Source organism: Hippoglossus hippoglossus, chromosome 12 (assembly GCF_009819705.1).
Source record: "Hippoglossus hippoglossus isolate fHipHip1 chromosome 12, fHipHip1.pri, whole genome shotgun sequence".
Classification (NCBI taxonomy): Eukaryota; Metazoa; Chordata; class Actinopteri; order Pleuronectiformes; family Pleuronectidae; genus Hippoglossus; species Hippoglossus hippoglossus.
In genome coordinates this window covers 19,622,882-19,650,381 of record NC_047162.1, presented here as the reverse complement: position 1 = coordinate 19,650,381, position 27,500 = coordinate 19,622,882, and the positions used below count along the sequence as shown (strand labels likewise).

The 27,500-nt window shown below is 43.7% G+C and overlaps 1 protein-coding gene across 3 annotated transcripts in view; it reads left to right on the top strand.

The window, feature by feature from the left end:
• The window catches only part of LOC117771295 (WD repeat-containing protein 7), a 64,640-nt gene that overhangs the window by 25,755 nt on the left and 11,385 nt on the right, over nt 1–27,500 (top strand). For all 3 annotated transcript variants that reach the window (XM_034601496.1, XM_034601495.1, XM_034601494.1), the window contains 5 exons: nt 2,359–2,477; nt 2,578–2,701; nt 7,635–7,748; nt 18,922–19,149; nt 25,638–25,824. In XM_034601496.1, coding sequence (XP_034457387.1) covers nt 2,359–2,477; nt 2,578–2,701; nt 7,635–7,748; nt 18,922–19,149; nt 25,638–25,824 — 772 coding nt within the window. The remainder of the gene's footprint in view (nt 1–2,358; nt 2,478–2,577; nt 2,702–7,634; nt 7,749–18,921; nt 19,150–25,637; nt 25,825–27,500) is intronic.

The following is a 27,500-nucleotide window of genomic DNA, read 5'->3' as shown; positions in this document are numbered from 1 at the left end:
CTTTCGAGCGCAGCAGAATGTGGGAGCACAGCGTGATGTCGTCTGCAAAGAGGTGGACTAACATTTGGAACTGATGCATTTGAGAGTGTGTTGACCACAGTTCTGCTCTTTGTCCTTTGTCCCTTTTCAGTTGTTGGCAGTGATGCACAGTCCTGCCCTGTTTTTGTCTTTGTCTCCGTCCGTCTCCGTCTGTCTGTGCGTCCTGATGCTCACTGTTTGCATGCTTGCTATTTTCCACCCGATGGAAACGAGGGAATGTGTCACACACTAAACAATTTAAATGGAACAAATACAAACGAAAACCCAACTTCAAAGTTAGAAACTAAACTAAATTAAAACATTTTAAAACTTTTAGTGAAGATCAACTCAAATGCCACAATCACAAGTTATATTTGAAGTATTTATTTTAACCAACTCAAAACCTAATGCTTTTTTATTCTTTTAAAACAGCTATTACATTTCTTTTCAACAGGGTGTGGACTTTAACCATGGAGGCTTGTTCACCCGTCTACCCACACAATGTTTTTCCCTCTGGTTCAGAGGGAAACCAAGTTCCTGAAGTTCAGAACCTTTAGTTTCCAGGTTTCAGAGCCAAAATAACGTTTTACATGGTTTTCTCACAGAAAATGTCAAGCATGCACACAGAGGCTGGTTCCGTCTCAGTAGCTGTAGGAGTAGTTTAGTAAAAGCAATCTGTGCAGCTTAAGTAGCAGCAGTAGTTGTAACATACAGTAAAGCCTCTTTCACTAACTGTTTAACAGGGTTAGCATCAGGTTCATCATGTGGTGAACACAGATTTCCAGATGTGTCGCTCTCAGGATCTCACATTTGCGTATCATCAGTTTGATCTCAAACGCTTCACAAGTTCTTTGAGGTTTCTGTAACACAGTGATGCACATTTTGCAACGAGAGGTTGACTGATTCCTGTGTGATCATCAAAGTATTCATCACAATATCAGCCTCTCCACAGTTCTCCTGAATGCAGTGTGTTTGTAACACTCCTCTAACAGTGTGAGTTTCCTCTGTAACTGTATATTTCGATGGCGGAGGTAAGTTTACCTGGAGTCTGGTAAAGAAATTTGTTTGGAATTTCTTTCCTGATTAAAACTCATTCAGTGTCCATCACACGAGAACATTTCACACACATCCTCTCTGGAAACCATATATTCCACCAATATATGTGAATAAGGTGCCTGGTTTATGTTGAGTATCGACAAATGAACGTTTCAGTCCATTTTTCTGTCAGACGTGTAAAAGCCGGTGTATATTTCTCTGGTGTTTTGGTGTAAAATGTAAATATATACCGTTACTTGTGGCTCAGACGGGATTTGAGCCCCTGTTGAAGCGATACCAAGACATTTTGAATGTTAGTTTTTACAACTGAGAATAAGAGTGAGGTAATTAAAGCAGGTTACTGTTAATCCCACTGAAAACCCCATAAAGGTTTTCTCATGTTTTCCAGTAGAGTCGTCCTCACAGTTCAATCAAACACATTTCTATTCATGATGCCAAGGTATCGTTATGAGGCTGTTTACCTGTCGTTTACCTGTGAAACACCACCAGGCTCTGGTTAGCACGAACAACCACTTTGCTCTAACCAAGACTGTGAATAACTGTATATTCATCATGTGTTTAACTGTTGTTAGTGTGACTTGTTTTCTTTCTGTGAGGATTGTGTTAGTACAGTAAAGTCTGTGTGTCTGTGTGTGTGAGAGGTTGTGAGAAACCCTCTGTTGTCACATGGAAGCATTTTATTCTTTTACAGATTTAATGGGATAAACCGACGGACGTAATGATTTATTTGTTGTTATTAAATAGTTCATGGCTGAAGGGAAATGCTCTTATTTGCTTTCTCTCTGGGAGAGAATCAGTCTCTCATCTGCAGGAGGATAAATAAATGCTTCAACCGTCGCTCCTCCATGAAACCAGGTTTATCACCTGTGCTCATCCTCCAACATGGAGGAGTTCATGACCTTTACTGCAATCAGCCACCAGGGGGCGATCACAACACTTTGGCTTCACTTTTGGGCGCTGTCATGTCGTCTTTATTTAGAGTCCATGCTAATAACCAAGTAGATTTTCTTAGTCCTCAGAGGATTGACCGTGAACAATCGTTAACTTTCTCTCGTGCCTTCACAACTTTTCACTTTGGTTTTTAGTTTTCACTTTAACAGCAGAAACAGAAACTGTTAAAGATAAAGTTACAGCGTGTCGTTCTAACATGTGACAGCAGTGAGGTTTGTGTCTGAGAATGAGAGAAGCTTCATCTGTTATTTATCCTCCGACCATTCCTACAGTCTGTTCTGACATGTGTGTGTTTGTGTGTCTGTGTCTGTCTGTGTGTGTGTGCGCGCTCAGGGTGGAGTCAGCTGGCAGCCATGCACTGTGTGATGCTCCCTGACCTCCTCGGCCTGGACAAGTTCAGACCTCCTCTGCTGGAGATGTTGGCGAGGAGATGGCAGGACCGTTGTCTGGAGGTAACACAGACGTCAGAGTCTTTCAGTCTCACTCTGTGGTGTAATTATAAATGATATCAAGTTTATCTTTGCCTATAATTAACTGTTGATGTGATCTTAGGTACGAGAAGCAGCACAAGCTCTCCTATTGGCTGAGTTGAGGAGGATCGGCCAATCAGGACGCAAGGACACCATCGACCTGTGGGCGCCGTACCTCCCTCAGTACGTGGACACCGTCAGCTCCCGTAAGTCCCTCCCTCTTTCTCCTGACCGGTCCAATCAGTCGTCGTGGTTGTGTTTTTTAAATACGGCTCAACTTCGCACACGTAGACGACACAGACGAAGATGTGAAGAGAGTTCGTGGTGATGTAAACATGATCACATGATCTCTGCAGCAGAGGTAATACATCACTTCCTGTCTCTGTCGGCTGCACCCGGCTGCCCCCCCTCTCACCTGAGGAATGAGGAGGATCTGCTGCTGTGTTGATCAGCTGTGAAACACAAACTCTGGAGAAACTCTGGAGACGATTCTCTGGATTTCACCCGGAGGTCGTGTCTGAAAGTAGCTTATCTGCCTCTAGCTCTGTATATTCCCCCGTGTCTCTCTCTCTCTCTCTGTCTATAGTTAGACCTGCTGATGGGAAGAAAGGTGAATCTCCACCTTCTTTTACTAGAAATGGCCTTCTAAAATGCTGTGTGTGTCTGTGTGTGTGTGCGCTCGCGAGTCGTGATTGCTGAGGATGCTGGGGGTTTCTCAGGGGAACAGTTGCCATGGAAACGGGCACCAGTCAGTGTTGTGTTACCACAGCAGTACCGCAGGCAGGGGAGGTGGTGGGAGTGATGGACCGGTGACCTCAGGGGACGAGGAAGGATGGAGGGGGGAGGGAACCGAGAGAGAGAGGGAGATAGAGCGAGGTTAAAGGGTCATTGAATTTGATCTGTGTGCTGCGCAGCAGGACTGAAACAGACGGTAAGATGACTCCTGCTGCTCCTGGAAATCCTGGAGCATCACGGGAGAGTCAGGGAATGTGTTGAATCCTCCAGAGGAGTCCTCTGAACCTGAACCTCTGCTCAGATCCGTCTGTTCTTAAATGCCACATGTGTCATCCTCACATAGTTTGAACTCAGAGTCCAAACCGTCTCCCTCATGTGAAACAGGGTGTGTCAACCTTTTCTGTGACCCGGTGTTTTTGTCCCAAAATGCTCCTGAGCAGCTCTTCTTGTGGTTTGATATGATGGCCACAGACTTCTCTTACATTTCTTCCACTGGAGAAACACAAAGGTTCCTCTCTTCCACCAAATGATCTCTGGTTCTTGCACAAGTCTTTAGTATTACAGTCAGAATATGTGAAACACATGGACGCTGTAAACAACGTGTTGTATTCATGCATTTCGAGCTTTTAAACGACTCCTCTCTCCAATAACTGAACAATAATGAAGAGCAAAGAAAAAGGATGAGAATTTTTGCCGACTTGAGGTGAAGTTCACTTGAATTTTCCCAGTGGGAAACTCATTTTACCGATTATCCCGACGTGAACTCACAGTTATCGATAGAAATTCATGCGTTGTGTTCTCAGCAGTTACAGGAAGCAGGAAGTCCAGTCTGCACTCACACAGGAAACAGTTTGAATAAAAGAGAGGAGGAAACCAATAGAATTCATGAAGAATAAATGTGGAAAATAAATATACTGCTGTTATAATATACTCCATCATATACTCGACAGAATACTGTGCTTTACATCTCACACACTGTTGTCATTCACATGGGAGGATCAGTGCAACATAACGAGTTACTTCACTACGACGCTATCATCAAATAGGCACTCTGTCAGCCTCTTGAGACGCACACACAGACACACACACACACACACACACACACACACACACACACACACACATGCACATCTCCTCCTCCAGCAACAGAGTGGTTACACCTGTATTTATCCATTAGCTTTTAGTGCTGAGGAAATGTCACTGAGTCAGTGACCGAGTCCCACTGTCGCAGCATGAGGCAGATTGGACAATACACACACACACACACACACACACACACACACACACACACACACACACACACACACACACACACACACAGCAGTAGCCATGGCTGACCTTTCAGCCTCCTGCAAGTGTTTAGAAAGCGTTAACACAAAGGAAACAGGAATGTTAACCTGCACTCAGAGCGAGAGAGAGAGAGAAATACACAGCCGACCATAGACTCATTAAAAACAGACGTCCAGAAAGTGAAGCCACTGGCTGAAACCTGTCTTCTGTGTAAAGACCAGCAGGGGGCGACTCCACTGGTAGTTTCTATAGAAGTCTATAGAAAATGAGACTACTTCTCACTTTATAAACATTAAGGAGTTTATGTCTCTAGTTTCAAGTCTTTTTCAATACAGCTGATGTTCATTTCGTAAGTTATGATCATTTAGAGTCAAATAGACCATAAAGCACCGGATTGTATTGGGTGGGGGGGTGGATACCACAGTGTGATTGACAGCTAGTACCGTCCAATGGGTGCAGGTGGCAGGTGTAGGTAGGCGTGTCCTCCAGCTCTCGTCACGTTGTGTTTCTGACAACGCTGATTTGTTTTCTCTCAGAGAAGCAGGATGAGACTCTAAACATCAGTTCTCTGTGTGGTCGTCGTGCAGATGGCAGCCGACCGACCTGTGAATAACAAAACACGAGCGTGAAGCTTTAATCTCTGAGGTGGAAGACGTCCTGAGCCGCGGGGGGGGGGGAGGAGGCGTGGGATGAAAAGCCCAGGAGAGAGGCTCCGGGGCTGGGCAGCGAAACGAGTGTACCTGGGGGGTCTCCACACACACACACACACACACACACACACACACACACACACACACACACACACTTAACGCTGATATTCACACACACTTGATTAAACAAAGTCCGCAGCATTGTTCACCGTCATACGTGCATGAACACACAGATTTAAGGGTCAAACTGTGAGAAGCAGCTGTTTCTTTGATCACTCAACGCCAGTGATCACTTCCCTCTCTCTCTCCTCTGCTCTTAGTTCACTGTCTCTCTCGATCGCCCGATCCCGGGGTTCTTTTCTCCTCGTCGAGCTCCTGCTGTTAAACATGAGCCAGCTCCTCCTCGCTCCTCCTCCTCCTGAACCTTTCTTTACTTCATATATCCCTCCATCACCTCTCCTCCACCTTTCCCCTCTTCTACTTTTCCTCAATTGTCCAACTTCACCACTTCTTCCTTCCTTCTTCCCCCTTTTCTTTCTCCTCTTGTTTCCTCTCCTCTTCCCCGACTTTATTTTTATTTTTCCTTGTGGATGAAGATGAAGTTGCATTAAATAGAGATTTTGTTTAAAAAATCAATAAATTAGAAACAATGCTTGAAAACAACATTTAATAAACTAAATTACAATAGAAATACACATAAAGCTTATGGAATTAAAATAGACTGAATACACATCTAAAATATAAATTGTCAAATTATTTCACAATGCATGAATTAATAATGCAGATGCTGAATAATACAACAAATAAAACAAATAGGTCTTCATATTGAAAAAGCGAATTGAAAAGAACAATATAAGGAAACAGAAGAGGAGGAGAACGAGTGTGTTAAAGAACAGGAAGTGTGTGTTTTTAAAAGGAGGAGTGGAGGCAGCAACAGAAGAGGAGAATGGGAGGAGGAGGTCCTGGAGGTTAACAAGGCATGCTGGGAGCTATGTGTCATGGCTGACATGACAAGCTTGACCTTGGAGCAGGGCAGAGTGTCTCCTCCCTCCCTGTTCTCCCCCTCCGCCTCCCGTCATCCGCCCCTCCTCCACCTCCTCCACCTCCCTCTCCTCTTTTTCTCCCTCATCTCCTCTATCTCGCTCTCCTTCTCATCCCCTTGGCCAGGACAGCTGAGTTATTGTGTGTGTGTGTGTGTGTGTGTGTGTGTGTGGAATGTGAACCTGCAGAACGTGGACACCAGAATTACCCAGCAGCCACTGCACAGATGTTTACATCTAGACTATCGCAGTAACGTCACTTCTTCCTGAACGGTCGCTATGATTCAGCTTCTCAACAACATCATCATCCAGCGTTTCCCACAAATTTCATTCAATCTGTGGGGGTAGGAGGCGGGGTTTATACTGCAGTCAGCCACCAGGGGGCAATTGAGATGATTTGGCTTCACTTTCATGGAGCCGTCATGTCGTCCATCTTTATTTACAGTCAGTGAAGCTCAGTGAAGCTCGTGAACTGCAGCTGAACTGAGAGGAGGCGTTCTCCGTTTCCACAGAAACTTCAATCACCCATGTTTTTTTTCAACCAATCACAGTGAAGCATCAGTTACTCCAGTTTAATTAAGTTTCATCACTTTAACATTTGAGACAGACGATCAGCAACCGAGCTACATGTGTGTGTTTGTGGTGTGTGTGTGTGTGTGTGTGTGTGTGTGTGTGTGTGTGTGTGTGTGTGTGTGTGTGTGTGTGTGTGTGTGTGTGTGTGTGTGTGTGTGTGTGTGAGAGCAGGTTAATTGGAACATGGAGCACAATGGTAACCAGGATTAATCAATGTAATTACATGTAGTGTAATTACAGACTTGTATTTACTGAGCTCAGGCTTCGCTCATGAACTCATGTAGATGTTTGTGTTTGTGTCGTTCTTCTTGTGTCTTTGTTTGTTTATATGTTTATTATACTAAATTAAATAAATGGAAATAAGCCCCGCCCCACTGCCTTTCACTCCTCGAGCAGGCGTTTGTTTCGTTGCAGAGGGAAAGTGTGTGTGTGTGTGTGTGTGTGTGTGTGTGTGTGTGTGTGTGTGTGTGTGTGTGTGTGTGTGTGTGTGTGTGTGTGTGTGTGTGAGAGTGTGTGTGTGTGTGTGATTCATTAATTAGGCTGTTTTCCCAGAGATTAGCTCAGCCTCAGCTCTGTTTCCTTTAGCCGCTTCATTCATTAGCGCTGCATCATTCATTAGCCCTGAACGCTAATGAAAAGCCACTCTTAATTGGCAATGGAGAGATAAAGGCTAAATGAAAACACTAAATATAGTGTGTGTGTGTTTGTGTGTTCATTAATTCTCCAGATAACGAGGAGGCCCAATAAACCTTTATTAGCTGCTTAACCAGGACAGTTAGCCTGATTATAAACACACACACACACAGGCTCATATTTGATATTAACCATAATGTCTCTCTCTCTCTCTTCAGCTGGATCGACCACGGAGCCCTCCTCTCCGGCCCCGCCCCCTCCTGAGCCTCAGCCAGTAGAAACCATGGCTCCCGAGGAGCAAATGGACGTCACTGATGATGACATCACAGCAGGTAGGAACACGAGTGCCGCGTCTTGGCGTCGCCGCGTCGACTCTTGGAAACGTATGAATCGATGCCCCACAGTTGGGTAAATGGCGTCGAGCAGCTAGTCTGACACGCCCCCTAACAAAGACAGGTAAAGTGAGCGGAGGTCGATATATCCGACACTTGCTGGAAGCAGTTGACCAATCAGAGCAGACTGGGCTTTATCGGGATGGGGGGGGGGGTCTTAAAGAGACAGGATTTTAAACCGTGTTTGAGACAGAGGCTGAACAGAGGAGCAGCAGCGATGGACAGTCTGAGGACAGTGATGTGTTTTCTGAACATCAGAGGATTTAAACCTTTTCAACTAATAACACTCATTAAAATGATCAATCTGAATATGAGCACATCACGTCTCCTTTAAACGAGTTTTAGCATCTTAAAGAAATTAATGAAAGGAACTTGTTCTGTGAACGTTTCCTCTTAAAGCTGCTGCGAAATGTTTGTGGTGTAAAATGAAGAGATTCTTCTCCTCAGTGATCTGTGGAGCCGCATCTGGTTTCATACAAGAAACATTAAAAACTCATTTATCATTCATGTGCTGCTGAATTCAGGTGTTGTGCTCTGGTGACTGTGTGTGTGTGTGTGTGTGTGTGCAGTGTGTAGTGTGTAGTGTCACTGTACTGTGAGCTGCATGGTGTTAAAAGCAGTAAAGTGTTAAGTGTTTCTCAAACACACGATCAAGTGAGAAATTATTCTCCTCAGGAAACCTTGACACCTGCAGCACAGGTAGAAAACACACAGACTCACACACACACACAGACTCTCACACACACACAGACTCACACACAGACACACACACAGACTCACACACACTTTTCTGGTCCATTTGTCTTTTGTCACATTTGCCTGGATGTTTAACTGCGACAGACGGATGAATCTCCTGCAGCTTCTCCGCAGGTCGACACTCACACAAAGGGAAAAAGTCCCAGTTTACATTTGTGATCATTTAAATTTGCAGTCATATTGATTCGTGGTTAATTTTTAAATTATCCGCAGCTTTTACTCCTGTACACTCGTCTTCATCATCTAATTTAACTTCATAAATCCAGACATCACAGGAACATCAAACCGGAGTTGACTCATTTCTCTGAAGGTAAATTAACATCATCTCGAAAACAGGATATTTTCTGAAAAGGCACGGAGACACTGTGACTTCGTCCTGGTCTCACCGTCTCCTCTTCCTCCCTCCGTCCTCCTCTCAGTCAATAACACAGACGTGTGTGACGATTTATCATTTCTCACTGCTCATTTTTCTCCTATTGACAGCAGTGTGTTTTTTTTTTTTTCTCTTTCAGTCTCTGCAGTATTAAATGTGTTAGTGGAGGACACACACACACACACACACACACACACACACACACACACACACGTCGGCTGTGGAGGAAAAATCACGAGTTTGAAAACTTTTACTGCTCCTGCTATTTGTTTTCCTTCCTTCCTTCCTTCCTTCCCTCCTTCCTCCTGCTCATATCTCTGTGTGACCTTCCTCAGGTAACATGTCTACACTCACATGTAGTTTGTGATCGCACGAGAGTCGGACTGATACTGATGTTAGAGAGTGAAAAGGGGGAGAAAGAGAAGAGTGAACAAAAGAAGAGAGATGACGACAGCCACAGAATCACTTGACAGCAGACTGTTACCACGGCGATAGACTCATCACCTCAGTCCACTGTCTCACTCACTCTCTCTCTCTCTCTGTGTGTGTGTGTGTGTGTGTTGCAGGATGCTGTGGATCCTAAGGACATCCCTTGACACTGCTAGGGACACGCACACACTCATTCACAGTTTTCAGTTTCTTTTTTGTGACATTTTGAATGAAAATATTTAGGTGTTTGTGATTATTAATATTCTCTATTGATCACATCAAGTATTGGAACTAAATCTGTTTCAATAACTTTTTATAATCGATTAATCATTCAGCTCATTGATGAGTTTTAACGATCAAACATTCTCCGGTTACAGTTTCTTAAATGAAGCCGTCGTCTGCTTTTAAAATTCATCTGAAAATCCTCACGGTTATTCGTCGTTTGAATTTTTCTCATGACTAGATATGAAATCGTTAACTTCAGTGATTCAGTTCAACACAAATGGGAGGGAGGGAGGGAGGGAGAGAGGGAGAGGGAGGGAGAGGGAGGGAGAGACTCATCTCTGCCTGTGATGGAGGGCGAGAGACCCCAGGGAGGTCAAAGGTCCCCGCTGGACACAGCTCCACCCCCCTACACACACACACACACACACACACACACACACACACACACACACACACACACACACACACACACACCCTTTGTCATCCTCAGGATTCAGGAACATGTCAAAGTAAAGGATACCTGTAGTTTCTGTTCACTGTAAAACATTTTTAAATTTAAAGATGATTTATCTTTTCATACACAATAGACATGATGGTAATAGTAATTATCTGATGGTCATAAATTAAATAATCAGTAGAAGGATGTCTTAACCCCGTTTCTCCGTCCTCATCCCTCTCTCGCCCGTCGTGAGGCGTCCACAGCAGCAGATAAAGGTCGGAGGTCAGAGGCCAGGTTGACCCTCACCTCTCGGTGTCATTAGCCCCGCTGTGATTTGGTTAGCTGAAACGCTAGCCTCCCCGGTTAATCTAATATCGGAGCCTGGAGGTCGTTTGGGTCAGATCACGTTTCTCCTCGGAACAGATTGAACTTATGGAGAGATAAATGTTCTGAGGGACGACTCTGTGAGCTCTGATTGTTTCTGATGATTGTGTCTCTGCTCTGTTACTCGGCCGGGGACCCAGCTGCTGTATGAGGACATTATTATATTACAGACAGAGGAGTAAAGTTATTGTCTAAATGTTGTAAATGTACAGGAATGTTTTTATGGTGGCGGCTTTGTCACAGATGCCCCGGTATCAGGTAATGAAGTTTATGGTCAAATGTTAAATATTAAACCTCATTTAAGGGTTTGATAAAGACATCTTAGGAATCATTGGCAATTTTTATTAAACGTAAATCCGCTGATGTTTTACTTCCTAATATCGGCTTCGGCCTCAAGAAATCCATATCCAGCCGTTTGTTTGAGTTGCTGGTGCCAGTGCGACACCTAGTGGCAGCGAATATTGTCGAGGATTTTCGGCACGGTCTTATAAAGTCAAAAAAACAATACTATGTTAAAATATAACGTACTATAGGTCTGAAACACATTGTAGTAGGTTTTAAAACATTCATTTAAAAATGCCTCCGTCATGTTAACATTTAGCTTTTTGATTTGCCGTCCTACTTGGTAACGTCTCTGTGTTCTAGTTCTTTCTCAGCGATGCAGAAATCATAACGCTGTAGAAAACAAACTAATAGAAACAAGACCAGCTGATAACTGAATTTTGATTACTGCTGGAGCCAGTGCGACACCTAGTGGCAGTCAGTATTATGAATATTATATAACCTGCAAAGTCTCAAATACGTCTAAATAATCCGGCAGACGGGCGCTGGGTCGTCGTCGTGTTTTAATGTGGAGTCTTCGGGCCTGTGGGCAGATTCAGATGTTAATACTCGTCCCATTGATCAGGATGAAGCTCAGTTTTCACCTCAGAGACTCGGATCCTCGTCTCAGCAGCAACACACTCGAACACACTGAAACTCTCTTATCGGCTTAAATGGAAATGAGATAATGGGACAAAGCCGGAGAGAGAATCAGCAGATGAAGTCTGAGTCACATTAATGTTCGTGTGTCACTCACAGTCAGTGTGTTTATATATATATATATATATAATATGTATCTTTCTTTCTCACTGTGTGATGAGAGGATCGTTTCCTTTTCCCTCCCTCTCTCTCTGGGTTCTTTTCATTTGGAGGAGCTGGAATCTAATTCTGTCAGACGTCTCTGATTCTTCTGTGAGCGCGGAGCGAGCGACGGAGCCTCTAATAAAAGTAATTCCTTCTTTACGAGGAGGCGTCGTGATGGAGGCTCGACCACTGTCTCTGCATTAGGGAAATTAACATCCAGAGCCATTTCTCACACCGAGCCGTGAACGTGACGACAAACTCTGTGTATTAAAAACCTGTCGGATCGCAAATTAAACTGCAAAACAAACACATCACTGATAATGGAAGATAAAATAAGACCTCAGGCTTTTAATAGATCACCAGTCGGTGCTTTCAGCTCTGAACTGAATTATACACTGGAACAGAGTTAATGGGGCTGAGCACAAGTCGTTCTGCAGAGCTCGTTGTAGAAAATAATAAAAAGTGGGGTTTTCCTGATTTAAAAGAAACAATGAAAATCAAGCAAAGTGTCCTGTTGACATCACATCACACTTTTCAGCTGTGTTAGCGTGGACGCAGGTTATTTCTGATGCGGAGCCCAAACACACTGTGGATGCTGATGGTTTGAGTTTTAAAATGTATCAGTGTGGATGTAGCCTGGAATGAAGGTAACTGAGTTGTGATGTGAGCGCGTTTTAACGTCTAATAAACATAAATCAAACCAATCTGAAATGGCGCAGCTCAAATTTGCCCAATTTGAAAAAGAAGAACCGGTTTGAATTGATGGGATCGTCATGTGAGCGTAAAGGAAACTGTCTCTGAGCGACTCCAGCAGCCTGATGGATGACAAACAGCAGGTTCCCTCCGTCTCGTCTCGTCTCCCCCCCGACAAACTTATATCCAGTTTGTTTGTGGCGGCCGCCCCTCTGCCCCCCCCCCCCACCCGTCTCCTGTACTGTCTAATTGAAGCGCTGTGTTTCCAGCGAGCGCAGATAGCTCCTCCGTCTGTGTCTTAAGACGGTAAAATACACTTAACCTTCAGGTGGAGTCCGGCCGCCCAGAAGGGCAGCGGCCCAACCGGGACTCAAATCTTTTTTCTCTATCAACTTAATTGTGTTTTCAATTATTTCCCCCAGATTTTCTGTCTCTTGACATTTGCTGTAAGGACGGTGTTTACCCCCCCTCCACCCTCACCCGTCTCCCCGGTCCCCCCCCCCCCCCCCCACACCAGCAGCCCTTTGTTTTACGTGGTTGTTTTTCCCTCCGTCCGCAGACGTAGAGATAAATTTATCTGCCTGTTTATTCGTTCTCTTTTTTTAACCGTATTGCTGAAGTCTTTTCTCTCCGCTGTCCGTCGTTCACTTTCTCCTGCTCCCTCCATCGTTCTCACATCAGCTTCCTGCTGCTATTGATCCCCCCCCTCGCTCCCTGGTGATCAGGTTTTACCAGTCTCCCATTGATTACCAATGGAGGCAGCGCTGAGGTGCATGATGGGAAGCTGGCGAGGTTGCAGCACAACAGGGGAGAGATGGGAATGTTGTAGGTTTGATTTTCTTGTGTAGTTTCTTCTGTTCTGTTTGTGTTATCTCATTAATATGTGAAGACTTTATTCATCTCTGCAGATCTTTGTCTCTTTATGATCTTATTTCATCAGGACATGAACAGCACAGTTATATAATATTATGTTATGGTTTGTTTTCATGGACACTGACTCTGACGTCCTGTTGTAACAAATACACCAAACCCCCTTTGGAATTCTTGTTGTTTTAAGTAAATTTACGATTTTTCGTTGAATATTGGAAGTTAGATATGAATGATTGTTGTTGTATATGGTTGGTAAAGTATATTGTGAGTATACGCTGATATTCAGGATATTCAGTGCAGTATTTGTGTCCGTCTGGGACTTTAAACTTCAGATCTGACATGTTTGATTCCGGCCGTGATGAAGAGACACTCTGGACACTGTCACTAGACTTCAGTATCAATAAAGTTTCAATACAGTAGCTACATAAACTATAAATTAAAGAAGGTCTTTACTTTTACTTTTGTTTGTTTGAATTGTGACTAAATTAAATACTGAAGACAAATAAACAGTTTTTATTATCTGGACGACAGCAGCTTGTTTTCAACGGGAAGTTAATTGGTCGAGAGCTGACGTGTGTGTGTGTGTGTGTGTGTGTGTGTGTGTGTGTGTGTGTGTGTGTGTGTGTGTGTGTGTGTGTGTGTGTGTGTGCACTTATTGATCACTCCTCTTCAAACAAAGAAATCAGCTCTGCTCCTCTTCCTTTCTTTCTCCCTCTGTTTCTCTCTCCGTCCCTTTGTCCACCTTCTCTTTCCCTTCATCCCAACATCCTTCTATTCCTTTTTCTGTTTTCCTCCATCTCTCCATCATTCCTCTAATTTGCATTTCCCTCCTTCCCTCCTGCTGTCCCCCCCCCCCCCCCCCCCCCACTCCATCTTACCTTTGTCCATTTCACAAATTTTTCCATCACTGTTTCCTTCATCCAATCCAAATTCACCTCATCTTTCTTTTTCTTTCTCTTATCATCTCTTCTTATTATCTCATCCATACCTTCATTTTATTAATTCTTTAATTTTATTCTTTCTTTGTCTTCCTCCTCAGAATTTTGTCACTGAAACTTTAAAAAACCTTTAAATTGTGTCATTACGACAAACTTATTCCTAAAGGCAGGTACATGGACGATAGAATTTAACATGGTTCTCACTAAATTGTCGTTGCTGTTCAGGTGATCTGTTGATCTCGGGGCCCCTTCTCAGCTCGGGGCCCCTTCTCCCTCCCATAGCGACGCCCTTGATTGAGACACTTAAATCAATTATTTAAGTTTAATTTACTTCCACTGTTGCAGCAAAGCTAAACAATTTCCCATTTATCATTTCAGGTTTGACTTGAACTGATTACATTTCAATAGAAACAGGAAACGTCCCTCAGGTGAGTTTCTTCCTTCACCGAGGCCGAACAGATCCTTACATTCAGTCAAGCTGCAGCAGATACCAGTCGTCTTCATTTGTCTGATTTATTCGTCCTGTCTCACAATTTTAGAGAAAGAGATGAAAAAGTCCTTCAACGTTTTGTAGAAATCTCTTCAGTAGTTTTTGTGTAATCCTGCTGAAACCACCTCCCTGCTCTGTGTTCGTTTTAACTTTCTCTCAAAGGTGAAACAGCTCCTCCTGCTTTAGGAATTTGGGACGTCTCTGAGAAGTTCATAATTTTACAGTGATTGCTTGGACTCCACAAGTTGCTGCATTACACCATCCGGCCCTTTTTTAATAGATTCCTTCCGTTATGGATAATGTCATTTCAGCCAGAAAGGCTTTTTATCCCAATCCATTTCTGGTTTTATGAAGATTTAGCCGAGCAGCGGCGAGCGCAGAGGGGAGCTCGTCCATCCCCCTCTTTAGTTTATTGGGTTATGTTTGGGAGCAGGTTGGCCAACAAATAGGATTTAGATACAATGTTATTACAATAGATCTGCCAGTCGTGAAGGAAGCCGATCGATAGGCTTCAAAAATCAATCAGTCCTGTCCACACGCCGAGCGGCAGCAGGTACACGGACAGGAAGTGATGCTACCTGCCGGCGCGCCGCAGAGAAACTCACAGCGGACGAACGCTAAAGGTTCAGGGCTTCTGAAAGGTGAAGCACACGACCTGTGCAGCCTTTTGATTTACCAATTACCTGGAATTATAATAATAATAATATTAATAACAGTTCCCACTCTTATCTGGTGCCTCTACAAAGTCTGGAATCTCCACTGGAGTCAATAGAAGCTCTTCAGAAGTGGATTAGTTTAAAGGCAGAAGTATTAACAATTAATAATTCAGATTAAATGATAAATATTATCACACAGAACAAGTTCTTTGTGCAGCAACAGCTTGGAAATAAGAAATCAAACCTTTCTGCAGCTGCACTCCTTCAGATTAACTGTTCATTCCATAGACTGTAAATAAAGATGGACGACATGACGGCTCCCAAAAGTGAAGCCAAAGTGTCTCGATCGCCCCCTGGTGGCTGGCTGCAGTATAAACCCCATCATGCATCATGGCTGAAAACTGAGGCTGACTCATGATTGGTCAAGAAAAGGTCTCAATACCTCAGCTCAACATATGATCACTACGGCGACCATATCCATTTACTGAAATTTTTGTACAACTGGAGGAAGTGGCGATGCGTCGTCCATGTTTATTTACAGTCTATGATTTATACTTTAAAAGCTGCCACTGGTTTTTTCCCAGTTTGAATATCAGAACCAGTGACAGAGTGGCAGCTCACAGCGAACCAATCAGGTGTCAGAAGGTGTGACAGACTTGCTCCATCACTGATTATTGATTCTAAGTCGCTCTAACCAATCACCACATCTATCATAACAGTGTCGAGGTTTCACACCCCCGTCTCCTCAAATGTTTTTTTTTTAAAAACAATGTCCTGGTATCGTCTGTGAAACCTGCAGAAACCTCGTCGGCCTGAATCCGTCCGTCTCTTCCTCCTCTTTACTTTCTCTGCGCAAATCTCAACTTTTTACTCATTCTTCCTGGGAGTCTATCTCTAATGCTGTTATCTACTGGCCCAGTCTGGCCCGAGGTATGGATGCCGTCTGTAATCCATTTATCAGAGCCGGCCGCTGGGCCTTCTTCCAAATGACAGCTGGCCTTTAGCAATCTCATTATAAAGCGCACCAGGATATAGTATGGAAATATGGAGGAGGGAGGATGGGCTGAGCTCTGAGGATAAAACACACCGACCAAATATTAGAATTTAACTCTTTTATTTGTATATATTTTTTTATATATTTTCTTCAAAGTCCTTCTACTATTGTACTTAAAATATAATTCCTAAAAATTACTCATCATTCTTTAATCATCTGTTGGTTTTTATGTGTCACACCACTGTCATCAGCTGTCAATCAAACCTTGTGGATGAAGCCAACCCGTCTTGATCGCCCCCTGGTGGCTGGCTGCAGGACAGGTCATAAACCCTGCGTCCTCCATGTTATCAGATGGGACAAGGACCAAAATACACAAAACAAAGTACACATTAAATGTTATCATTGTCATTTCAGGTCGTTCTTATCTCACTGACGTTTGTTCAAGTGTTTCTGATCAGTTTGGTTTTAATTAGTAATTTGAAAGACAGGCGGAGACGTTGTGATTGACAGCTGAGACCGACTCCTGATTGGCTCCGATCTTCTTTAACGGACTTTCTGTTTGTTCAGTTCGATCCGTTCTGAAGAAGAAAAACCTCCAAGACTGATTTTTAAATTCTCTTCATTCTGTAAACTATGTTCATACTTTTCCATAAATACGTTCAAACTAATAATAATGACAAATATTCTGTTCACGACTTCATGACAACAGCTCTTCAGCTCTAAACATCTTCGTCTCTTTTCTTCCTCTGAGCTGCGACGCTTTGTTTTCATGAATCACATCATCAACAATCATGTGACATTAATTTATACAACTTTTGTCAAGAGAAAACTCCATCATGAATATTAGCAGAAACACCCCCACTCTATTTATCACCCCTTCCCTGTGTGTGTGTGTGTGTGTGTGTGTGTGTGTGTGTGTGTGTGTGTGTGTGTGTGTGTGTGTGTGTGTGTGTGTGTGTGTGTGTGTGTGTGTGTGTGTGTGTGTGTGTGTACCCGGTGCTTGTTCCTCAGCCATACAAATCCATAACAATGCTGTGCTCGCTCATGCAGAGAGAGAGAAAATAAGAAATAAAATCAGAGGGTGGACGCAGTGGGAACGAGTGTGTGTGTGTGTGGGGGGGGGGGGGGGGGCTAGGTATTTCTGTTGTGTTGTGGGGACCTAACCTCCACACACACAGTCACATTATGGACACTAATCTTCCTCATGAGGACAAAAACAAGTCCTCACAATAAAAATCCTTAAATTATAAAGTGAAGACATGTTTAGGTAAAGATTAGATTTAAGTTAAGGTTAGACTGAGTCTCCAGGAAATGAATGCAAGTCAATATAATGTCCTCTTAAGTGATGGAGATGTGTGTGTGCGTGTGTGTGTGTGTGGTTGTTACATACACACATATACACAAACAGTTTTCATGTGGGTCTTTTGATCCAAGGTGAGTAAGGAGCTCTCATCTCCTACTGTGATTCTACACACACACACACACACACACACACACACACACACACACACACACACACACACACACAAACACACTCTCACACACTGTATTCCCCTCTTCCCCACTGTGTGGACCCTGTTACACACACCCACACACAAAAGAGGTTATTTTGAGGTTGTCGTCATGTACACAATGGAGGGACACGCACACAACGCACGTGTCCAAAATCCTTCCAGAGGTCCCGTGTGTGTGTGTGTGTGTGTGTGTGTGTGTGTGTGTGTGTGTGTGTGCACTGTGACTAAAGGCTTTCAGCTGGACAATAAGACGTGTGCCTGCTTGCGTGTGTGTGTGTGTGTGTGTGTGTGTGTGTCTGTGTGTGTGTGAGTAATGGTTAATACCAGGACAATGGAAGTGTGCCTGTTCAGTTGTTATCAGCTCACTGGAGACTCACAGGCCTGCTGTTTTTTTTTTATCCCGTTTTTTGTTAACCACCTTTCAGCTTGAAAAGAGCGAAAGAGAAAGAAAATGAAAAGGAGTAAAAAAAAAAGATCCCACCCACTCTTTCTTTGAATCTACAACACGTCTGAAAGAAGAAGGAAACACACAGATGTAGAGAATCGGTCCAAAGTGAAACTGGTTCTTTTAATTAGTCCAGTGAGCGAGTCACTAAAACGTCTGATTCCTGTTCACGTCTCTCAAGTTTCTATTTTCAGTTTATTACATTTTATTTCCATCTGACAGACGTTGGGTGGAACTGGACATTTTTCTTATTTCTTCAGTGATGTTGGAAATATAAAAATACAATAATTAAGAATGTTATATGTTGAACTATAGTGTATTTACTTTCACTTCTAGTCCAAAGGCAGTTGTCTCATGTGTTTCTTTCAACACTGATATACATTTATATATTTCAAATGTATTATTTTTTGTAATAAAACCATCATCAGAAGAGGTTTGTGCCTGTTTGGTTTTTGCAGATGCTGTTTGGTCCTGAAGAAAAACGATTTAATTTTGATGTTATTTGAAACCAATTTTCCAAACTGATTATTATATTCAGGTTGTGTTTTTACTGTAAAATGATTTCATGCTTTAATGTTAAGAAAACGTATCAGTTTCCTCAGATTGTCCATCGCTGCAGCTCCTCTTTTCAGCCTCTGTCCCAAACACTTGGTTTTTAGCTCCTGTCTCTTTAAGTTTTTCATTGTTGAGCTTTTAATAATTTACTTAAATATTGAACTAGACAATGAAATAAATAAATAGGTGACAAAGTTGTCGTTAAAGTCTCTCTCTGTCTCTACCAGGTTGTCTCTCCAACCTTCCACCAAATGCCAAGAAGATCTCCAACTCGTATGAGGAGCGCCGTAAGCAGGCCACCGCCATCGTGCTGCTCGGGGTCATCGGGGCCGAGTTTGGCGCCGAGATCGAGCCTCCCAAGGGTTCGGTGCGGGCTCGGACCGGCGGACAGGCGCCCGAGGGCTTCGGCCTGACGAGCGGAGGATCGTCCAACTACTCGCTGGCCAGACACACTTGTAAGTACAGAAAACACACACATGCATGACACACTCTCACGACACACAACATTTGTAATCTTAGAATTTGACCAAAGTCAAGACGACACCAGCCGAACCTTCTGAGGCTCTTTAGTCCGAGCGTCTTTAGTTTGTTCTGTACTTTACCAACTGTGACATTTTAGATACGTGTCGTTAAGAAGGTGACGGCGTGCTCTTTCCGAGGCGAGTGAAGTCGCTGGTTGTGGGTCAGACAACAACAGCAGGAGTGGCGCTGATATTGTTATTGATTTTCCTCCTTTGTGCCCCTTTTTATTTTTCTGTAATCTTGTTTCGCCTTTTAATTTTTTCCCTGCACCGGCTGGCTCTGTGCTGTATCGCCATTTCTGCCAGACACAGAAAACCCTTCTGCTCCACCTCTGGTTTCTAACCGTCGACTTCAGCCCTTTGGATGTCCACCTCTTGTTGGAGGGATTGACTCAAGTTTTGACATTTAAGCTCCTCAGCAAATAAACCCTAATCACGCCGGTGACCCCTGACCCCTCGAGCCGCCGCGTTCAGGCCTCGGGTTTATGAGCAAATATTTAGAAAATGACGTTCTCATGAGCCTGAGCTGCACTGAACCAGGATGTGGATGTTTGATGAGCTTCCACGTTCTAATGTCCTTCATGCAGCCTGTGTCTCTGTCTCATTCAGACACACTGAAATGTCCAGTGTCTCGTGTTGTGCTCCTGAATTGTGGTTTTTCCAAACTCTGAGCTACACGACTGACAAAGTAGAAACTTCGGTGCTGGATTAGAGGTGAGGGGAGAGATGGAATTGATTTTCATCCACCAAGCTTGACACCTTAAGGAGCTTGGCACTGACACACACACACACACACACACACACACACACACACACACACACACACACACACACTCTGAGTCCAGCCTGTGCCACACTCCGCCCGCAGCGTTGGACCTTGGTGGGCATCAAACCTGCACTAAGCAGAGCTGCTCTTCCATCCCGCTGCTCCTGAGCTCTGATTGGCTGCCTCTGGGGGCATCCGCCCAGCGACAGCGCCTGTACCCTCACTGATAGGCCGTGGAGCATGATGCTGCTTAGTTGGACCGGTACACAGCTGCTGGCTCACCTGTGGACACACACACAGACACACACAGACACACACACACACACCTCTGGCCTGGGTCATCAGAAGAAAACAAACTGGAGATTTAATTGATCCCCTTGAGCTGCGCCTGTTTAAAACCTTTGAATCATTAAGACATTGTGATACTGGCCGACCTCTGGTACCCGACCTATTCTTAATTTATTTATTTTACCGAACATGGGGAAAATCTCAATGTCATAAATCTTGGAGTGAGTTAAGATCCTGATTTGATAAACACAGCACATGGCTGTTTGTTGTTAGTTGTGTTCAATGTTGTTGTTAAAGTTGTGTTCATCAAACTCTCGGACCGACACAAACTGTAAACTCCTCGTTTCAGTCCGTTCGTGAGTTGGTTTGTGAAATCTGATCTTTCTCGTGTACGTCTCCAGGTTCTACAGAGACAATCCAAAGCTTTTAAATTGATCAGTAAATTATTTCCCATCATATTTTATGAGGTGATGTCATGAAGAAATCCCTCTCGACATCATTCTTTGTTCAAACATGCATTTAATGTGCATTTCTTCATCCTAAAGGACAAAAGACACAATCTGAAGCTCGTTTAGGTCTAAAAATCATTTATGATCTTATGGTTGAAATGACATCATCCCTGTGAAACACCATTATTTCAATATGAAAGCCGTAGCATTGCCTGATACTCAGCAGACGCAGGGTTTACTCGCCTCTCTGATGCTTTTCATTTCCTTTAAGGTTGGAAACTTTAGGATTTTGAGGCTTTAACAACATCACCTCACTTCTCGCGGACTGAAAGCAGCTGAGCTCCCGTCCACTCACAGAAATATTGTATTTCTGGTTTGATCAAACGACCGATGCTGTTGTTGTCGTCAGTCTTCACTAATTGAAGTGAAGGGTTTGCTCCTGTGACCGACCTCATTGAGTTAGTGAACCTTTTAAAGGTTTTATTACTTAAGCTCAAACAGACAATTACAGATGGCTGTAAAAAGCCTGTGGTGGTGGAGGACGTTCTTTATGTCGTCTACTCTTTGTCCCTCTCGTTTGTTTGGCTGTTTTCATTTCTCCCCCTTCCTCCATTTTCCCTCCTTCTCTTCTTTTTTGCTCCGTTCTTTTGTCTGCTCTCGTACAGTTTGTTGTTTTTCTCTCCCTCCTTCTTCTCAATCTACCCCCTCTCCTCTCGCTATTATGAAATTGAAAGATGGATCGGTGTTGTTGGCATACAGCGCAGCGTGTGATGAATGAGAGCTGTCCACCCGGAGAGAGGGGAGGGTACAGTAGTCTATACAGCCAAGTATAGATTGATGTTTTCATATCGCGAGCAGGGAAATGTAGGGGAGATGGAGGGGGAGATTGAGCCTAAGGATGGAAGGAATGTAAGAAGGACAGGTGATGACAGAGGGAAGGGAGGATGTGGACGGACAGGATGAAACTCTACATCAGGAGGAAACCGTCCTGGGACAGTAAATGCAAAAGACCTCAAGTTCCTTTGAGGCCCATTTACCCAACGGTGGCATTTGAACACATTGAAGAGAGCTGATTGGAAATTAAGATTTATTTTCTCTCATTGAAGCTTCAACAAGGAGTCGATGAAAACAACACAACACACAAAGTGGAAACACCACAACACCAGTGTTGATTGAGTAAATCAAGCCGAACATGAAGGATGTGCGTTCACAGGGAAGTTTCTGCTCCACTGAGGAGATGAAAAATTACAGTCGATGAAAACATCAGATCTGTGAAGTGGAGACTCTAATTTTCCTTAAACTAATAAACCAAACAAACGTCAAAAACACAACGTCCTGTTTTCCTCATTGTCTTGAATTGGCTCCATCAGTTTATCATTTTGTTCTTAACAATCAATCAGTAGTTCAGAGAAATGCAAATTAATTAGCATTTTCTTTTCCTGGTAATTTGCTCAGAATACTAAACTTCGGAAGGAAACTTGGCTCCAGTCATATCAATTCTTTTTTATCCTTCAATTGGCTAGATATACACATTTTAGCCCACATTTGTTGATGTACAATTAACGATTAGTTGTATATACTTGTTGTCACAGTAGCTTAATCTTGGGACGACCATTGATTGGCTGAATAGACTTTAATGATAAATACCATGTTACAATTTCAGAACTACTTACATCTTGTTGAATGAGTTTAAGATGTTGTTAGCTTGGTGACGTAGCATCGACCCACACGTTCATGCTAGTTAGCCAAAAGCATGCTACCTAAACAGAACAGGAGGCAGCGTAACTAGCTGGCGTGCTAGGTGCTAGTTGCCAGGTTGTGGTTGACAGGAATTCTTAATGCATATTGTGATTGATAACCAAATACCGCTTCTTTTACCCTTATATAAGAAGAAGTAATATATATTATTACATGTTATATGTAGGTTTCCACTCACCCACTCAGACTCTTATCCTCCCTCTTCTTTTAAACGTGGTTCCCTCTCTCGGCAGCCGGTCTGATCCGGCTCTCATCCACTAACCAAGTCCCCAGTATTGATTTACCTTCAACTTTCATTTAAGCTCGGAGAAAGAGAGCGAGAGAACGAGGGGGAAGGAAAGGAAGGAGCAGGGAAAGTAGCGAGCCTGTTAGCGGTCGACCCGGCTCGCTAAAAATTAGACGTCACCAATTTGTCACCATTTCACACCCTCACCTTCCCTCCGTTGTTCCCACATCCCTCCTCCCCCCCCCCCCCCCATCCTCCCCCAGCCTTAATCACCCTCCGTGCGTTAATGTGACATGTTTACTGCTCTAACTAACAGCTCATTATGGCCGACTGATGCTTTGTCAATAGCTATCGGTTCGTTTGGCCCCGTCCGGCCTTTAAACAAAGATGTCCGCCGTGAGAAATGGACCCAAGTCCGGGACCTCGCTCACTTCCTGCTCAAAAACCAAGAGGGGAGGGGCCGTAAAATTTGAATCTCGATCCAGCCAATTACAGGGCTGATTGTTAACGGCCATTTTTTATTGTCCAGGTGAAATTATAATGAGGCCTTTACGATTTAGCCCCAATCAAGTTCATTACACACACACACACACCTGCCCACACACACACACACACACACACACACACACACATATCCACACACACACATGCACACACCTGCCAACACACAGTCACTGATGAACTTTGACCTCCTGACCCCTAAAGCCCATTTTGTGTTCACTTGCTCACTGTGTTGGTTTAATTTTGACTTGTGACCTTTGTCCCTTTGTCATTTAAAACAGCAAAAACAGAAATGAAAGCTAAAACAGAACAGTGTTAAAAATGACTCAAAGTCACAGGACAGTATATTATATTATTTATGATTAACTTGTGAATCCTTGTGGCAATTTTTGTATCCACAAATGTAAATTTAGTCATTAAACAAACACATTTTGTTTATTCTCTGTAAAGATGATGAATATTATATATATGTAATAATGAAAAGGTTGTTAAACCCATGATATGAGTCAATCAATCAAGCTATTATTGTTTTGTTCTCTCTAATGATGAATTGAAATCTCAGTATATTTTATAGTAAACACGACTGGGTGGAGAATAGAATTAAGAAATCGTGACGTGTAATTGATTTCTGTGTGGTCGTGATGATTTGTAATAATCATTAGCTGAAGGTCAAAGTTCATTAAAGCCGCTGAACAGCTGATATTTATAGTCCAGTGTTTCGTGTCTATTGACGCACGTAACAAAAACACGATTGATTTCCCCTCTCGCTGCTGTTTGTTTACCTGGTGTTGATCACAGGCCGGGGGTCAGAGTTCATCACCCTGTCACCGAGTCGGTCACAACACGCTAACAACACGCTAACAACACGCTTCATCTGCATGTTTCTCTCTCTGACAGCAACACGAGCTCCTCTGCACTTTCTGTTTCTCTGTGTAAATCCAGTTAGCTCTCTGTCGCTGCTCGTATGTATAACGACAATGCGAAGCTGCTGATACAGTTAACCTCCACCTATATCTCTCATAGGCTGCGTGCGCTCACGTAAACCAATAAGGAAGCGGGTTTGCCATTTAAGGCGGGCTGATGATAAAATGCCAGAAGATCCCGATGATGAGATTATGTGTGTGTCTGGAGGCTGGAGGACCTTCAGAGCCACCACAGGATCATAAATACTGAAAGTAAACGATCCGTATTGTATTATATCACATGTTCCTTCATATTATGACTGTTTAACATTTAGATGTAAAGTGAAAATACAATGAAAGGTATCGATCTGTGAGTGGATCCAGACAGTAAAACATAAGAGCCTCCTGATGCTAAAGTAGAAACAACATAACAATATAATGAAATCATATATTTTTTTTTAAGTAAATGTCTGAACTCCCTGTGAGATGCATCTTTTCTGTTCACATTTTGAAATCCAGAGTTTCACATATTATCACATCTGCGTCTCTGCGCACGTTATCTCTGTGCAGCACTTTGTGAGGAATCTGCTAAAAGCTCTGGACGTCAGGCTGCTGTGGGTGAGACTGGCAGAGACACACAGGCCTGATGGGGCGGGGGGGGGGGTGCATGAGTGTGTGTGTGTGTGTGTTGGGATGATGGGGGATGTTATTGAGGGATGGGGGATATTTTCTGGAGTCTTAATGGTCAGTCTGTCCCTACAGAGACTGGCTCAAATGTCAGGTCAGCTCTGAAGTGACCTCCCTCCCGCTGCCTCTCCATATCCTGTGTGTGTGTGTGTGTGTGTGTGTGTGTGTGTGTGTGTGTGTGTGTGTGTGTGTGTGTGTGTGTGTGTGTGTGTGTGTGTGTGTGTGTGTGTGTGTGTGTGTGTGTGTGTGTGTGCGCGCGTGTGTGTGCGTGAGTGTTTGTGTGTTACATCATTTTTATCGGAGCCTCATTTTAAACATTAGGGTTTATTATTTTTCTATATGAGCTGATACGATTTCTTGAAAGAAAATATCTTTATTTCTTTAATAGCCATGTTGCTGCCGTGGGGGGGGGGGGGGCGATGCTCTACGAAGTCGTATAGAGCTGATGATGTCATCGACGTTTGACCAGGATCTGGTGTTGGTTCTTTTATGTTTCTACCATAAGAGACAGTCGTGTGTTGGGTCGTTGGGTCGACTGAGTCCCAGTCAACACTTTATGGTTATGTTGGGAATACAGATGTGAACTAATTGACAAATAGCTAATTAGACATTGAACAGGTTTAATGTCATGAAACTGGTGCAGTGTCTCACGTGTGAACTATTCTGCACACATCACTTATTAATGTCATATTTTCCTCCATGTTATTCACTTCCTGCAGAAAACTAATGAACCCAGAACTGACAAAATCAAATAAATGTGGCGTAGTGTCACTGGCTGGTGTCCGAACCACCACCAGACTCAAACCCCCACAATGCTCTGATCCCACTGGTTCTACTGGTTGCAGGTAAGGCTCTGACCTTCCTGCTGCTGCAGCCCCCCAGCCCCAAGCTGCCCGCCCACAGCACCATCCGCCGCACCGCCATCGACCTGATTGGCCGAGGCTTCACTGTGTGGGAGCCGTACATGGACGTGTCAGCGGTGCTCATGGGACTTCTGGAGCTCTGTGCCGACGCAGAGAAGCAGCTGGCCAAGTGAGTCCCCCCCCCCCCCCCACACACACACGTGATGTCACATGTTGCTTTGATTGACACAATTACATTTTCTATCTCATATTCTGAACCAGATCTTTGAAATGAATTCTGTCTCAGTAAATAACACAGAAGACGATCAGAGAGAATAAATGTGACAAATCAGATTCTTGTCTGTGGAACTAAAAAAGAAAAATTGTCTCTGCAGTCGCGTCTCACCTTTAGTGAGACATTTTACTCTTTAGTATTTTTGCCAGTAGATAGTTTTTACTACTCAGTCATCAAATCTATTAAATAAATCCAGAAATCTCTCGTGATACGTTCATTGTTAATAAATCCTGAATAAACAGACTCATCAGTGTCAGTGACGATCACAACAACACAACGTTCACGACAACTGATTCTCCAGGTCCGAGTCCAGCTCCACTGAACTTTGAATAAACACCTGAGCAGCTCTTTACTCTTTATTTGCTGTGGCTCAATTCCTGCAGGTCACTGTCACAGTTTGAGTGAAAAAGCTGCCGTCAGCATCACCACAGACCAACAGTCCACACAGGACGTTCAGAACAGACACTGGAACAAAGCTGGTGTAAAGATCTTTGTGTTAAATACACACTGAACATATTTCTGCTCAGCAACTGAACTGATTGGTTGGATTTAATGTTTGTGTTCGTTTACTTGATTGTTCAATCCTCCCTCTCAGATTCCAGAGTGTATACACACACACACACAGACACACACACACACTCTGCAGAAACACTTAGGCCGACACACTGAGTTATGGAAGCCAGGCTGTAATCTGATTGCAGGACATTATGATGATGTAACAATGTCTGCGTTGCTCTGACATGTGAGTCCTGTGTCTGTGTTCGTGTGTGTTGGTCTGTGTTCATGTGTGTTGGTCTGTGTTCGTGTGTGTTGGTCTGTGTTCATGTGTGTTGGTCTGTGTTCGTGTGTGTTGGTCTGTGTTCGTGTGTGTTGGTCTGTGTTCGTGTGTGTTGGTCTGTGTTCGTGTGTGTTGGTCTGTGTTCGTGTGTGTTGGTCTGTGTTCGTGTGTGTTGGTCTGTGTTCGTGTGTGTTGGTCTGTGTTCGTGTGTGTTGGTCTGTGTTCGTGTGTGTTGGTCTGTGTTCATGTGTGTTGGTCTGTGTTCGTGTGTGTTGGTCTGTGTTCGTGTGTGGAACGCAACTGAACGCTGGATATTACCCATGATCCTCTGCTTCCTGACCCAGAATTCTTCATATTTTAAAAGTTTCCAGCTGAATATTGGTCATAAACTCTGGTTTATGACCAAACTGACCCGGTCACCGTCGACCTCGTGAAAGCAAAGTTACATTTATCCAATATTATCAGTTGATTTACATCCGTCACTATAACTGTTGATCCAGTTTAACCAGTTTAACGGCAGCAGAGTCACTTTCACTTCCTGGACCATCAGCATCACAACCGGCAGCGAGGGGGGTCAAAGGTCACGGCTGCTTTTATACATCACAGTGAGGTCGTGGTTAAGGTGAAGCAGCATTTTACACAAGTGGAGGTCACAGGTCACGTAGAGAGGGTAATTCACTGGAGTCTTTTCATGTATGACACAAAGGAGTGTGTGCGCCTGTGTGTGTGTGTGTGTGTTTGTGTTTGTGTGCGTGTGTGTGTGTTGCTGCTGAAATCTAACTGGCCAATATGA